This window comes from Xyrauchen texanus, chromosome 44, assembly GCF_025860055.1.
Source record: "Xyrauchen texanus isolate HMW12.3.18 chromosome 44, RBS_HiC_50CHRs, whole genome shotgun sequence".
NCBI classification, from domain to species: Eukaryota; Metazoa; Chordata; class Actinopteri; order Cypriniformes; family Catostomidae; genus Xyrauchen; species Xyrauchen texanus.
Window position 1 is genome coordinate 14,394,851 of NC_068319.1, and position 17,542 is coordinate 14,412,392.

A 17,542-nucleotide genomic window follows, 5' to 3' on the forward strand; every position below is an offset into this window, starting at 1 on the left:
AAGAAAAAAAATTTCATAAGCTTTCATCAAATGCAATAACTTTCTACGCCTCTGAAACAACTTTTCTGCTGAGAGAAAAGCCTTTCTATTTACTAATTACACTCACTTAACACTTTATTAGGAACACTATGGTCCTAATAAAGCACTCGACGTGGTCTTCTGCTGTTGTAGCCCATCCAACTCAAGGTTTGGCGTATTGTGCATTCTGAGATGCTATTCTGCTCACTACAATTGTACAGAGTGGTTATCTGAGTTACCGTTGCCTTTCTGTCAGCTCAAACCAGTCTAGCCATTCTCCATTGACGTCTCTCATCAACATGGCATTTCCGTCCACAGAACTGCCACTCATTAGATGTTTGTGGCACCATTCTGAGTAAACCCCAGGGTAGGGTTGCACCAGCTGTGTTTAAGTTCTCACGTAAGTTAGGACGTAACGTTCACACTAATGGGCTTAGTAACTGATTGCACCACAGAAGTGCTTATTTTGGTTGCACCACCTGTTCTTAAGGCAAGACTTAACTACTAGGTCATAAGCTCTCCGTAAAGTAATGCGCAGTCGCATAGTATGACGTTTACCTGTATTTATCCAATAAGCAGCCTTTAAATTTGTACACTGAAGTGTTAAAAATCCATGCATTTCAGTTTTATCTCGTTACGGTTGATGTTCAAACCTTGTTTGCTCACGTAACTGTCAGCTGTAATAAATTATATCCCAATTAAAATACGATGCGTAATAAAACAAGACTTCATTAATGCTATATTTAGCCTATGTGTATAGCAATATTTAATAACTATATTTCATATCTGTTGAAACTTGACACCGGGCGGAGTACACAGGAAAGTGCACCGTAAGATCAGATTCATGCTGAAGAAGCACGTTTTTTTACATTGTTTTCTTCCGTTAATGTAAACGAGTGTAAATGCCAACACCATCATATTCTGTATGTCATAAGGACTGACGCCTGTCAACCAAAGCATGAGCACATTGATGTAATTAAATGAGTCTGCTTTTTTATTCGAACCGTTACTCCTGGTCAGAGGCTTACGTAAATATTTTGTTTATAAGTAGGGTTACGTCCTACCTAAATTTAATGGTGCAATGCTCAAATATTTAGTAATGCGTAAATTGTGACTTAGTGCCCATTTACGTCCCAACTAGGCTAAGTTGTAACGTACGTATAGCTGGTGCAACCGGCCCCAGGAGATCAGCAGTTACAGAAGTACTCAAACTAGCCCATCTGGCACCAACAATCATGCCACGGTCTAAAACACTGACATCAATTTTTTTCCCCATTCTGATGGTTGATGTGAAAATTAACCAAAGCTCTCGACCCATATATGCATGATTTTATGCATTCATTGCATTATGCATTGTGTACAGGTGTTCCTAATAAGCGCTCAGTGAGTGTATATCATAACCCAACTATCACTATTCAATTAAATCCCAAACCACAGAATCAGGTTCGGTTCTACAGTATTTTGTTTAACATGGGGAAAAAACACAATTTAATGCATTGTGAAAGCGGTTTCATGTTGTCTTTAGCATAAACAGCTGCACCAATACTCTCAAATGTGAGAACATTTAGAAGATCTGGAGGTCTGTTTTGAAAACAGATAAAAAGAGCAAATATAGTATTCGTCTTACCTCTTGTTTATGGGTTTCTCGTCCTTTTCGTAGGGTTTGACGAACCATTTGCCGATGCGTACGAAACTACGGTTCATGAGACAGCGCTCAAGCAGGCTGTGGATGGCTTTGAATAGAAGAGTACGACATTCGTAAGACAGACCATTTTCCCACACACCATCGTCCTCGCCTGAGGAGAGAGGACAAACAAAGAGACCTAGTCACCAACCCGCTGGTGTTTATACTTCAATTAATGATGTGGCATACGTAAGGTAAAGCAAATTACAATGAAGTTAGCACAGCTGTAATGAGAATAAAAACATAAGAAAACTATATTTCATTTTAACAAAGATATTCACTGCACTCCAATAATGCAGACTTCCACCTGTATTTTCTGACTTTTTAACACACAAAAACATTAACACGATTTTTCTCCAATGCCAAGACTATATGACACAGAATATTTACACTACTATACTAACTTATTTTTGCCGTTCTAGTCACATTTCTTTAACTGACGTTCACCCAAAAATTACATACTGTCATTATTTACTCACCCTCATGTTGTTCCAAAGACGTATAACTTTCCTTCTGTGGAACACAAACCGAGATTCTCAGTCACTTTACACTTTCATTATGATTTTGGAACAACATGAGGGTGAGTAAATTACATAATTATCATTTTTGGGAGAAATATCCCTTTAATAAACACACAAAGACCATAAGAATGAACAATTGTGTTACATAAAATGCTTGTTTTCCAGCAGTTCCTCTCCTTTTGGAGCATGCCAGTCTGAAGTCTAAAGAATCTGCTGTCAGGCATTTATACTTAGCAAGTGCATTCAATAATTTCACTTAAAAAATATGTATATATATTTTTGCAGAACCCGAGCACTCAAATAAGAAAAACATTATTTAAACTGAAAGAGACCACCTCCTGCTGAGTTTTATAATAAGTCATTTGTGAAGATCTTGTAAATTTTAAAGCAATGAGTACATGTATTTCTCATTTTTAATTGACTAATGTCTTAAAGGGGCACAGATACATCTGTGTATGCAGCATCATTCAAACGCAATAGTTTTCAGTTTCAGATGCCATTGCATAAATTCAGTATTCATAGTCAGCGAATGTATCCAATAACAGGCTGATTACTGAGAATAAGCGAGCAGCATTCAGCTGGTCATGTGATCCTAACATGGCAGCCGCCATGAGGGGAACCGCTCCATGTAGATTCAAACAGCTTTAATAATGTTACTGATATGACTGGAGCTTTCATCTCAAGTGAGTGGACATGATGTTCTACATGTTTCAAAATTTCGATTAATTTCTTTAGGAATAAAACTTTAATGAGGAAAAAAAATTACTGAGTTCTTTAATTACTTCAGTCTGATGGTCTGATTCTAGCACAACAACATATAATTTGGCATTGGTTAGTTTCTAAAGGTACAGTGTCCAACAGGGCAGTGAATCCAAGGGATGGTTTGTTTCTGGATCCCAGTCGGCTGTGGCCGCCATGCTTCAGTAATCTCATTAGGAGTCACTGCTTAAACCTGGCAGCTCTTAAGCTCCTTTCAAACATGTCTCTATGCAGCACTGCTCCCATGAGCACCTAGGGGCTGCACGCATTACACCACCCACCCACGCCCACCCGCCAGTCTGCAGATGGATACAGAGCAAATCCACTTGATGGAATGGTAACAAACAGCACAGATAGGATTCCCTGACACTGAAGTCATCTGAAACAAATCAGTGTTATGAACCAGACGCACATTTAGTTTAGGTGACAACACAAATCCATGGGACCATTTGCATGCAAATTTGCATGTAAAAATAAACTTATTTTTTCAAATATATCTTCCTAACCATTCTCCAGTGACAGATTTACTCATAACATCAGAGAGTTGTTTGTTTTAACAGTCACAATCTCTGGTCAGAACATATTATTTACAAATACGTCATAAGCACGCCCACATGGAATCAGCACCCACAAAGTTCTGCAAAAAGCCCTGCAGATTTCCACAGAAGTCATGCACCTATCATACAGGATATTCTACACATCCCACATCCTTCTGCATGTATATTTGCTTTTCCTTCTAGTGCGCGACAGTGACCGCCATATTCCATACCCCATAATGACAAAGCAAAAAAAATATTTTTGATAACTTTGCAAATTTATTAAACAGAAAAAACTGAAATATAACGTTGACATAAGTATTCAGACCCTTAACGCAGTACTTAGTTGAATCATCTTTAGCAGTGATTTCAGCCTCAATTTTTGGGGGGTATGATGCGACAAGCTTTGCACACCTGGATTTGGGGATTTTCTGCCATTCTTCTCTGCAGATCCTCTCAAGCTCTGTCAGGTTGGATGGGGACAGTCGGTGGACAGCCATTTTCAGGTCTCTCCAGAGATGTTTGATTGGGTTCAAGTCCGGGCTCTGGTTGGGCCACTCAAAGACATTCACAGAGTTGTCCCTAAGCCACTCTTGCGTTGTCTTGGCTGTGTGTTTAGGATTATTGTCCTGTTGGAAGGTGAAACTTTGTCTGAGGTCCTGAGTGCTCTGGACTAGGTTTTCATTAAGGATATCTCTGTATTTTGCTGCATTTAGCTTTCCTTCAACCCTGACCAGTCCCCCAGTCCCTGCCGCTAAAAAAAACACCCGCACAACATGATGCGGCCACCACCATGCTTCACCGTTGGTATGGTATTGCGCTGGTGACAAGCTTTGCCTCGGTTCCTCCAGACATGACACTTGGAATTGAGGCCAAACAGTTCAATCTTTTTTAATCAGGCCAGAGAATCTTGTTTAGGTGATATTTAGAAATTCCTTTCATGCATCTTGCACTGAGGGGAGGCTTCTGTCTGGCCACTTAGCCATAAAGCCAAGATCGGTGGAATGTTGCAGTGATGGTTGTCCTTCTGCAAGTTTCTCCCATCTCCACGCATGATCTCTGGAGCTTAACAAGAGTGAACATCGGGTACTTGGTCACCTCTCTTACCAAGGCCTTTCTCCCGATTGCTCAGTTTGGCCGGGCGGTCAGCTCTAGGAAGAGTCCTGTTTTTTCCAAACTTCTTCCATTTAAGAGTTATGGAGGCTAGTGTGGTCTTGGGAACCTTAAATGCAGCAAAAATAATTTTGTAGCCTTCCTCAAATCTGTGCCTCGATACAATCCTGTCTCTGAGCTCTGCAGGCAGTTCCTTTGACCTCATGGCTTGGTTTTTGCTCTGACATGCATTTTCAGCTGCGAAACCTTAGACTATATAGCCTTGATTGTTTCTCTTACCTGTAAGGCGGAATGAACTGATCACACCTCGCACATGCCCCACTCACAGAGGATATGTGAAATCGGTGTTAGAAAGGTTATGTAAGGTGTGCTCCGCCCATTCTCAAATCTCATTCACATTCAAACTTTCCCGCGACGATGCAAGCATGGAATGGGCCACAATTTCTTTTCCTCCTTTTTCTTCTTATGTAGTGTCAGGCACACCTTGTTAATATGTTTAATGTATCCAAAAAACAATAAACACAAAGAGGTCCCACGGCAATGTAATTACAAGTAGTAATTTGGTGCGTTTATTTAATAAGTATGATCCAAAAAATTCAAGTGAATCCATACACCAGACCAATTCAGAAAGAATGAGGGTTGAAGTCCAAAATCCAATTTGAAAAATGTTTTACTAGAGACATCCAAAATACAAAGTGGTTTTAAAAAGCACAACAAAAAGTTGATTTATGCACACAAAAAAAGAAGCAAACATTTTAGTCCATTAAGAACTATTTACATAACAAAAATGATACAGACAATAACAATGTAGGCCAAAAATTCAGATTTTATTTAGATTATATCAAAATTCATATTTTTAAAAGCTACACATTTTTTATTTTCAATGGGGGGCATGCACAAGTATATTGAGAACCACTGGATTAGTGGATTGTTTCCTTTCAGGATCACAGGTACTGCATTTCTTTACCAAAAAATACACCATTAAACAAGATTTTATTTTATGTACGTAGATAAGATAACGTGGACTGATGGCTTAATGCATATGGGGGAACACCTGCTTCCGTTTAAGCACCACAGCTGATTTTTTGCATTCAAGCGATGGTTGATTGGTATTAACAGGACCAAACTGTGCCAAGAAAACATTCCCCACACCATTACACCACAGCCACCAGCCTAGACTGTTGACACAACGCAGGTTGGGTCCAGAGTCATGCTGTCTGCGCCAAATTCTGACACTACCATCTGTGTGCTTTAGCAGAAATCGAGATTCGTCAGACCAGGCTACGTTTTTCCAGCCCGTCTGGCACCAACAATCCTGCCACGGTCGAATTCAGTGAGATCAAATTTTTTCCCCATTCAGATGCTTATTGTGGACATTAATTGAAGCTCTTGACCCTAATCTTTATGATTTATGCATTGCACTGCTGCCACACGATTGGCTGATTAGATAATAGCATGAATAATAGGTGAACAGGTGTTCCTAAGAAATTGGTCAATGTGTGTATAATTACATATTAAGTTTATATTGTATATTAAGTCTACACCCCTAGCATGACCAGAAGACCAGAGCAGGCAGTGCACACTGATCTTTTCGAGAGTAATTCACTGTATTATTCATTGAAGTATACCAGCAGCTAGTGCCATATTATCTTCCCTAAGACATACAGGCTCATAATAGCAGGGCAGAGAGAGGGGTGGTGTAGAGCTACTCCCTACAGCCACAGGTTCATATGCAGGAGTCATTAGATCAGCTGTAGGGTCATTAAACAGAGAGATTAATGCCTGCTCAACCATTGGCCCCGAGGGATTGAGCCAGAGCTGTTGCCATACAGGAGCCTCTGTTCTTTCTTTCTGCATATGTTCTCTCTTCCCTCCGTCTCAATCTTTCTTTATTTCTCTGTACCTCATCTTCAACTTCTGCCGTAATCAGTCTTCCGCTCTCTCTCTCCATATGAACCTCCATCCCTTTCTCTACTTGGTGTGCCCTTGGCTTTTTCTTTCTTCCTCTCGTTTGTTCTCATGCTTTTCTCTGAATTTGTTTGCAAAGCCTTACAAGGACTGGAGAGCTTCAATTACTAATTAATGACTATTTCCTAAGATGACAGGAGATGAAGCGTAAGAAACATAAAGGAAAGGGATGCACAGACATAATGGAAGGAGAAGGCAAGGTTCCCCCTTAGTCTCTGGTTGTGCAAATTAAATACAAAAGCCAATGCATCACTGGAACGGGGGTGGACCCTGACCACACAAGTGTTACAGCAGCACAGACACAACACAAGCAACAAACAATACTGTTTGAAAATGCTTCTTGTAGACACTGTACAAAACTGAAAGATAACCATTGATAGATTTCACGTGTCTGCAGGTCTTACCTTTACGCCAAACACAAGCTACTTTTATGCACAATAATTTTATGTCAATACTATTGACAAGGGAAATTGCACATTTTGACAGAAATTAATAAAAGCCTGCATTACAGGAATAACACATGGTCTTACAACAAAGCCTTTAACCTGTCAAACGGCACAACAAGATTAACAGGGGAAAAATATTCAGAACCCACACATGCGGTGATAAGAACAAAGAGCAGCTTTGCATGCTATGCCAAACAGCAAACCTCCAGCAGTGTAAATAAACCTAGATCTTTCCCATTCAATAAAACAAATAAAATAACACCAATTTCAGGTGACCCAGAAATGTCTTAACACTTAACAGAATGCATTTGTACAAGACCCTTGCTGTTTTCTGGTAGGCATCTGGCGCAATGTGTGATTGTCTGATAATGTTGCTTGACTGTTATGGTATCTGAGGTCTGTTTAAATCTCAGGAAGTGTTGCGGAAAATCCAGAAGGCTCTGGGAAATTGAGAGCGACAACGACGCACCTAATGAAGCCAGGGAACTTGTATTATTTCCTTTCGTAGCTAACGTCATTTCCTGTTGGAGGCAGAGCACTCCAGATCTGAGTCAAAGGTCAAAGCAAGCCAATGGTTTACAAATGGCTTTCCTGAGATGATCTCATTCTCATAACCGCCCCACAGTCTTCAGACACTCAGTGATGTCAGAGTAAGGCAACAGCAGACACCAGCTCCTCCAGCGCACTCTGTTCTCTTTCTGTAGATGGGATCCAACATGTTTTCAAAGAACCATTTCTCCAAGCGGCTCAGCTCTGAGGCCAGAGGGTTCACACTACACACAGATTGCCAATAGAAGATTATTGCTCTAAAATGCATGGCTCATGTGTCTGAAAAACTGTTCCAGTCAAGCCACCAGCACGCCACCAATGTGCCTAAGAGTCCTGCCTTATGAGACATCCAAACAAATACTAAATATATTGTGTTCGTTACAACTTGTTTCTGAGCATTGATGGGTGATGCTCTTGAGTGTGTTATGTAATTAATGAAACTGATGGGCTCTCTGTACTTGGCTTACTTCTACAACTAAGACTTGCACACATGAAAAGGTACATTTACACTAGCGGCACCAACTGGAATTGCAATTCATTTCAGTGGGCTAAAATACAACACTGAGCTTGTTTACATGCACAATCTTACACCAATTATGCTTAAGCCGAAAATTAGGGATGCTCTGATCAGCATTTCTACATCTAATACCAATTATCGATTTTCTTGTCAGGGTCAAAGAGCAGATCGCCGTCCTTGAGTGGGGAGGGGCTTACTGCCAACTGCCTGGAGCAGGAAAACCACCACCATGGGCAGAGGAGACCCACCTCCGATCCACCCGGGGAGGAGTGACTGTCATCCATTATAGGGTGGAGGGGTGACCGAGGAACAGGCTACGGCGTATCAGTGAACCGGCGAGTACGTTTTTTTTTCGCTCTCTCTCCTCTCTTTCTCCCACTGTCGCTCCGTGTTGGCCTTTCCCTCACTTATTTTTAGTTTTTTCCTCCCCTTGTCTCCCTCCCAGGGAGGGAGGAGTGTGGCAAGGAGGAGCGGGGCCGGGACATGATGATGCACGGCCAGCCCCTAATCAGGCTAATCAAGCCGACGAGAGGGATAAAGGCCACTGGAGGCGGCAGTTAGGGAAAGAGTAACAGGCAGCTGCCCTGTATGTTTATGTTGTTGTCTTTTTGTTGAATTAAATATTAAATATTAGCCTAGTTTCCATCCACTTTTCGCACTATTTTGTTATTGACAGTGAAAATGCGTAAAAAAAAAAGTTTGGGAAACTTGCTGTCTTCTGTCCGTTTCCATTCAAATGGCCTTTTATCGATAAAAACGGTGTGCGTGATGACGTCATGCCTAAAAAAACACTTTGGTTTAATCGCCGTTTCCATACAGAAATGTGTTTATCGCTAATTGTGTACCTTTCGCCTCCCAGATCTCTGTTTTTTCCTCCTTAGTTTTAGTAAAATGAGGAGAGTATTGAGACAATTCATTAAAATTTGACAGTTTACTATAATTTTAATTTCACAAATAAAAGCAATCAGAAGAAGAGGAATTGCAATCAAAAGGGAGCAGTTGTCCTTCTGATAGGACTGTAATAGTGGTCCTGATGTTGGACCTATCGCAGGTTGGCACCGGTTCCGACACGAAAGCGGATTGTCACGGCCCTGTTTAAGCTGGCAACCTGCACAAAGTAGTGGTGAAACTTTCCATCTTAGTACAAGGACCATCAATCGATGTGTATATGCGGTGTGCACAGATATTAAAGAAACATTGATGCGGTGTAATATCAGCGTTTACATATGATACATTCCTGATATTCAATAGGCTATTTTGAACAATCATCTAAAGCATCGCCATCGCAACTGAATTATGTTGCGTATATTTCTCCAGCAACTTTTAAAGACCAACTGAACTTGATTATTATCTAAAATTAATTTTTGCATCATTATGCAATTTACATTTTCTGAAGAAGTTCAGCAAATGCAATCCGAGGTAAAGAGGGTTACATTTAAAATATTTAAACATTTTAAAAATGTTCAAAAGCTAATTTTCTGAAGTGAACTCAGCATTGGACAAATAATTCAAGTTTGTGTAAAGGCATATATAGGTCTAAAAATATAAAACAATAAACACATTTTTTAATTTAACTTATGTAATTTAATACAGGGAATATTGCCTACATTTTTTTTATAAGTATGCTAAACAATAATTGTATAGAATTGGGCTGATAGTGTTCCAAAAAAGCCCACTGAAGCTTTTCTCCTAGTTTTGTGCATTTATTTTTCATTTAAAACCTCTTTAAGCACAGAAATTATGTTTTTTTGCACTGTGGGTTCATTCCGTGACTGTTGTCTGTTATTTTGAATGGTGTGGAAAAGCAACTTGAATAAATAAACTGATAGCTAGCATGATTAAATTAATCACAAACAGTGGCCATTCATTTGTTCTCCGTGCATTTGTCGACGCGCATGATACAAGATATTTGTGCTGGCACCCCTGGAATGTCATGTTTGCAGCATCGGATCTATATGCTGTTAATATCAATCCATAATCACGTACAATAAATTAGCTTTCAATGATGTATACTGTTGTCATCATGATTAACACAGGCTAACAATTAGGGCAAATTCTGTCATGTGACAATATTTTTGCGATTTTCTCGACAAAAAGTGTTAGCAAACCAGTTTTTTCCGACATCTGAAGTATCGGCAGAGTTTACGCGCTACAGTTAAACAGAAAAATATTATGTCGACACTTGTGAAATATAGCGATATTAGCGTTCCCTCAGCTTTATTTTGATGCACAGCAGCACTGTCGGAAATGGTTAAATGCAAGCTTTCTAATCACGGTCACTGTTAACCTAATTTCCTTGTTGGTAATATACAGTGTTCCTAGCAGCCCTATTGTGAACACCCCACATTATGAACGTGGCACGAGAGGTTGCGTTAACTGAAAATTATCTTTTGTTTACCGTTTAACATTGATGGATAATTCCAAATGCATTTTGACAGATTTTTTTAACCTAATGCATCAGTTTTGACTTCACTGTCACACAGTGTGTGTGTGTGTGTGTGTGTGTGGGTACCCTGTTAATTGACTGGTATTAAAGATGCGTTTCAGGCAATCCGATCATACATCAATGTACGCTTGCATACATCAAACGATGCGTCAGTGTGTCACAGCATAATAATAAAGTGTAAAAAAATATAAAAAAGAAAAGTGAAAAAAGGCCTTGTTCAGACGGCCACTAAAATATAAAATATTTTTTTTTGCATATCCAGATTGTATCGAGATGAGTTTTTGATAGTCTGGACAGCAAAGAAACCACATACATTTTTCAGTATCTGATTCAAACCACATCGGGAGGTTGTTTCAAATGTGATTGAAATCAGATTTTTTTCAGATGCGTCTCAGTCCGGATGGTCTGGCTGCTCAATTCAGATTTCAAATGGTCTTTTGCGTCTCTCTTAACACAACACACAACAATGACGTCAAAATTTGGTGAATGCAGCACAGAACATCACAATATTTCGCAGTCTCCTCCCTCGCTGAGTTTTTGGAGTTCTGCATCGAGACTGGACAGGGTGCTTATTTGGAGAGCGAGATGATGCACCTCTATTTTTCCCACATCTGTTTTGAAAGCATCATCACGTGGGTACGCCAACGTAGTTACAAAGCAACCTATGATGATAGGTTGGTTATGTCTGAACGAGCAAATCTGATTTGATCACTTGCAAGTAATAGTGCGGACAGTCTGCCTGAAAAGATCTGATTTGAGAAAAAATCTGATTTAACTGCAGTCTGAACATAGAGGCACATTGTTTCTGTCAATTAAACGTTATTTTAGCGGAGTACCTGTAACTATGCTTCAGATGTGTGTGCTTCTCATCTGTGGCACTTTTTGTTGATATTAGGAACACTGAAAAAGTTCTGTGTTTTGTTTGTATGCATGTATGCACTTACATGTATTCACATCTGACTGGATGGTTATTTCCTTTTTGTTTTAGAGCAGCGGTTGATTGAGAGGTAGAACTTTTACTCAAAACACTCACTTGGGGAGTCAAAAATTTAATATATCCACTGTCAAGTAAAGTATATACCATTATAGAAGATGCTTTGCCCCTGAATGTAGCCCTAGTACTTATGAAATAAAACAAGTATGACGGATAAAGAATCGACCATAACATAAATTTTACAACTCAGTCTGTCATAGTGACTGATAAAGATATTTTCTAGCGCAACATCAGAGTGGCACAAGTGGGAATTATTATTATTATTAAAACAGTTCGTAATACCCACAATCCTGTGCAGAATTTCAGACCCTGACAAACACATATTTTTGCCCATAACCGTGATTGCCTGTTGTATGTAAACGCCTTTAATGGTGCTCTTACTGGCTTATTCAATGTGCGCAAGTATGGTGCTAGGGCTGGGATAAACGATTATTTTTTAATCGATTAATCTAGCGATTATTTTTTTCGCTGCATCGATTAATCTAACGATTAGTTTTTCCCCAGTCCGGTTAGATTCGATTATCTCCCCATGAATTGACTAATAGCAATTTATACATGTTGATTTACATATCTGAATGAAAAAAACATGAATTCCTTAACATTGCAATATATGTTTACTGCTCTTAAAATTCCAAAATAAAAGACTATACAAGTGCAAAGTAATGCATTCTTAGTCTGAAGCCTTGAAAACACAAAGGCCTAGCTTACTGAAAAAAGTGCATCTTGTAATTCTTCTTTCAGAATAAAATAACAACAACTTGATGTCTAGCATTCAATAAAAAAATAAAAGGTCACCCAGACACCCTTTCTTAGAGCTATTGAAAGAATACAGTAACTATTGTAAACTTGGGGGCTTTAAGCTAATACAGAAAGTGCTTTTCCAACAAAAAATAATGAAAATAAACATTCAGAATTCAACATTTATGTTGAACATAGGCCTAGCTTACTGAAAAAAAGCATCTTCATTCACATGCTCCCGGGTGGTGCCTTTTCAGGTGCTGGTGCATTGCCGTGGTGCTAGAATGGAAGGCCATCTCCATTTTGCAAAGACGACATATCACGGAATTGTTTCCTTTTATATTAAAGAATTCCCATACTTTAGAGGAACGAGTGCATGCCGCCTTGCACTTCTGATAGTCTGAGGAGCCACTCGTGTTGCTACTACTCTCCGGCACCGTCATCTTTGTTTTGGGTCTGACAAATCGACGTGCATATTTTGCGTCTACGTATTTTTTGCGTCGACGTCATCGTCCCACCCCTATATGGTGCACATACCCGTTTATGATTTGACAATTTCAAATCTTACGTAAAGGGTCTTCTAGCGATGTCTGATTTTTTTATTAATTCAACTGAATTATTTGCTCATAACTTGACTGACCAGCGAACCAAAATCATTGCATACTATCTCAAATGTTGCTCTGGTCATTCTGAAATGCCAGTGAAAGTCTGCATGGTGTTTGCAGAGCAAATAAGTCGAAAACAAACTTGAACTGACTCGAAGAGCATGTTTATTGTAACTTTTGGTTCAGACACAAAGAAAAAAAAATTCAGATCCGCATGGCAAAGTCATAAGGATGGAGGAACACGCATACACACATTAGCGATTCATTACACCTGCTATCGAAATTATTCGCTACTATTAATCTATTTTCCAGAAAATCCATGCTGACACTCCCAGACTTAAGACTTTGGCCACCAGCACAGATCATGTCAACACAAAGTTGTTCAGAGTGTTTTGCCTGCGAGCTCTAAACCGAAAGTAATTTATTAAATGTAATAAAAGCCACAGTGGCTACAATTTTCCTGAAAGTGCAGATTTGGTTTCTTGAACACAAGGGATGGAGACTCTGCTTCATTTGCAAATTGTTTTTGTGATACTATGATTTTGCATAGCAAATTGGACAGAACTCCAGCAACTGTATTTGAGTGCATGTAAACGAAAGATTGAAAGATTCAAAAAAGGAATAAGTTTGGGGTGGGCCTATCTGTTTGAATGATGTTTGGTGCCTTCAGTTGTGTAGAAATCAAACACTGGACCCTTAACTCATTTCCTGTGTAGTTTTACGTTGACTTTGCAAAAGCTCTATCTATTCAGAGTCTTCCAACCATTATTGTAAATGTGAAATGTTTGTCATTTCAAAAAAACTTTGGTATGAGCCTGCAATCCATAGCCTGAAAGCTGCCAGCCCGTCAACCTTCAAAATAATGGGTATCAACCAGCAGCTGTTTTTGAGCTACGCAGTAAACAGGTAGCCTTCGTGAAAAAATCCAGAGGGGAGAGAGAGAGAGAGAGAGAGAGAACAGGGGTGAGAAGGGGGAGAAAAAAGGGAAGCTGCCAGCACAACTCGCACCACACGGAGACTGGCAGACGGGGGAGGGAGAGAGAAGTATAAAAGTGTTAGAGGAGGAAAATGAGGAAGAAATGAGCCCTACAGCAATTACCCTTACAGACAGACTACAGCTCCTTAATTTCTATGCATAAAAGATCAGAGAGAGGAAAAGAGAAGGAGAGAGGCAAAAAGCAAGAGAGGAAGTCTGAGGGAAGACATTTTTTGAAAGAAACAGAAATGGGGGGCTTATTCGTGTCTCGTTCTGTGGACACTAGCAAGTGCCACCAATGGGAACAGAGAGAAGGGGAGGGGAGATGATTGGACAGTTACATAAAAATAGGGGGCTGTGGTCTACCAATAAGTTGCTCATTAACTTCAATTAGGGCTGAAACGATTAAAATATTGTAAATAAATATTGATGATAAATTGTAGACAAAAAATTTTGTTGTCAAATAGTCGTTTGATGTCATTTAACATATCATGAGATCATATGAAACTGTAATTATGGCGCACAAGAGCATCACTGCTGCTCGCACCTGACTGAGGAGGAAAAAAACGCTCACAGTCCAGACACACTCCAAACTTTCCCAGCTTCAGGTGATGTAGATCCCAAAGTATGAGGGAATTATACAAAAATACCAAATAAGTAAATAGAGAAGCACTCTCATTGTTGAATAAGTGGAACTGCCGCTCCGCTGAAGCAAAACATCCCTGCGTTACACCTTTAATACAGTTATATTGAATGTGTTATAGCTTTATTAAAGTTCAAATAATAAGGAAGAAGTTGACTTATTGAATCATAATATATGTGTCACTGTGCATTTCTAATCATGAAGAAAATTGGCAATACGCAGCTTTATTAATAAGAGAGAGTTTATTTTTAATAAGTTAAAGCTGGATTGAAGTGAACAGAAAGGTGAGAGAGGAAGTCTTCGCCCCATTATACACGGCAACAAAATAAATGTTTGATTTGATTTAGGCTTGTTTTCCAATAGAAATATGTAAAACGCCAATAAAACAACGCTCATTTACTTTAGCAGCTATACTGTAGAAGAATAATTTGTTTTCTGTGAATGTTGAATATAATATTAAAAACATCATTCAGTGGGTGTAGCCAATTGGTTCTTCCAGTTTAAAAACTAAACTTGAAGCAACATCATCAAATATGAGGTGTGTGGATAAACTTGAGTTGTGATTGGAAGTAGAGCACAACAGCATCGTTAGATCCTGAAAGTCTGTCCATATTATTCATGAGAAGGTATGCTTCCATTCAATCACTCACTGCCTCATGCATGAGCTCGGATTACAGTGGAGCATTCAAAATCACACGGACGTGACAGCAGTTCCTTGTCAGCACAAGTTCAAAAGCCCTCGTGGAACAGATTTGACAGTAGACTTTTACAATAAACACTGTGCTGAGATTGGAATAAACCATCAAAATGGACCACAGTCGATAACCGGACCGGAGTGAACATGTGTGTTGGCCGAAGTTCTAGTACTCATGTTCCAAACATGTTTGCTTAGTGACGCACATATTCCATCTGTCTTCTACTTAAAGAATGCACTGTCTAAAGTGTAGATTTGTTATAAAAAAGGACAAAAAATATTGACTGTTTTTCACTCACTCCAATTATAGTGCTTCTGAAGACATAGATTTAACCACTAGAGTAATATGGATTACTTTTATGCTGACTTATGTGCTTTTTAGCGCTTGAAAAGGTGTGGTCCCCATTCACTTGCATTGTATGGACCTACAGAACTGAAATATTCTCCTAAACATCTCCATTTGTGTTCTGCAGAAAAAAGTCACACACATCTGGGATGGCATAAGGGCGAGTAAATGGGAGAAATTTCATTTTGGTGTGAACTATCCCCAGTCCTGGTTTTGGTAGCAATGCCTGCTTTTACTTCATTCTCAAAAGTTAGAACAAAATATCAGAATCTTTGATTTGCAAACTGTTCTTCTTCACATATTCATACTTTTGTCCCATGATTGATATACAGCAAAGTGCCTCTTGTGCAACTCATAAGCTTTTATTTCCGCTCACATTTTGATGTTCAGCCATCTCTGTTGTTCTCGAGACACACACCCCTTTCTCACCCACTAACCTCACCTTTCTACATATTTTCATGACCATTTCATGAGAAGTCTGGGATGAAAATGACTGGTGCGGAACAAGGGGGGGGGTTTCATAACACTTGAACTTCTCATATCCTAGCTTTTTATGTACAGACAATTGTAATTTGAAGGTTGATTTCCTCAAAAAGTGTAAACACTGTACCTTTGTTGTAGAAATTACACACTTCAGTTTTAAAAACCACAGACTAGAATGCAGTTATGAAGAGCTTGGTGGCCCCCAGCCACTTGGTCCCATCCAAATCTACAGTATACGTAGATCTAAAAGTTACTTTTAGTCTCCTATGTGGTATTTGTGATACATGGCTGAAGGCAGGACACATGAATTTCAGCCAGAAGCGGTTCACTTGGTTCTTAAAATCTTCTGAGACGGGTTCAAGTGGAGCATACAAAAGATGTGATAATGCCATCTTTCTCTCAGTCACTCTCTCTCCCCTTTAAAGCCTCACTGGCCCTGCTGTTCACTGGTTTACACTTCCATTGCCAGGGTGCTAGTGGGAATCTAATTCAGGTGTCCTGTGGTCCTATGTGGGTGAATATATTTACGTGTGTGTGTGTGTGTGTGTGTGTGTGTGTGTGTGTGTGTGTGTGTTAGGACAGAATGTTAGCCTCAGTCACCATTCACTTTCATTGCATGAAAAAAGGTGTGAATGGTGACTGAGGTCAACATCCTGCCCAACATCTCCTTCAGAGTTGCACAAAAGACAAAGTCGTAAGGGTTGAAACGCCATGATGATAAGTAATTTTTAGGTAAATTATCCCTTTAGAACTTAAACTTTTATCACATCTTGTAGATCTCAGCTTGATTTATACAAGGGTCAGTAGAAAAATTATCACCGTATGTGTGTTTGAGGAATAAATACAGTGTGTCAAGAGACATTCAACGGGCTCCAGGTTCACACATTTAGCGTAAGAAAAAAGGGTCAAGAGGTCAAAAGGGTCATGACCCTGCTGTGTTCAGGACTACCACAAGCAAAACATTCACAACAAACCGGCTGTTTGACACTATCTAAATCTACATTATTCAAACATTAGCACAGATGCCTACAAAGTATAACACAAACAAATTAAAAGTGCAAAGATTAATGATATATTTGATAAACTGGATTCGCACTCTGATGCATATGAAATTTGATATCATCTGCCAAGAAATTTAACACTAGACTATAGTTCTTCTGAAAACCAACAGGTAAAGAAAGAAACCAGGTGTGAAGAGGAAAAGAAAGGTATGTGTCTCTCTTAGAGTCGTGAAGCACAACAGGGACCAGGCCATTATACCAAACATCTCTAAAAATGAATGAAAAACAGTGCAATATCTCACCAAAACATTTGTGGAGGGGCATATTACAGTATGGTGAATTAGTTGTAGCTTTGGCCATAAGATTCCATTTCTGTCCCTCCTTCGGTACAATGCACAGTAATGAGGGAGGGTCAATGGATACAATAAAAAACATCTCGACTCTTCCCATTTCTCTATGTAATCCCATTTTTCTTTCCACCCGTTTCTCTGTAATAGAAGGCATG

At 39.4% G+C, this 17,542-nt stretch overlaps 1 protein-coding gene across 1 annotated transcript in view; it reads right to left on the reverse strand.

The window, feature by feature from the left end:
- Positions 1-1,641: 1,641 nt before the first annotated feature.
- Positions 1,642-17,542, reverse strand: part of LOC127636497 (mediator of RNA polymerase II transcription subunit 13-like) — a 45,849-nt gene continuing 29,948 nt past the window's right edge. The window contains exon 3 of the mRNA XM_052116992.1: positions 1,642-1,814. Within this exon, the coding sequence (XP_051972952.1) occupies positions 1,642-1,814 (173 nt within the window). The remainder of the gene's footprint in view (positions 1,815-17,542) is intronic.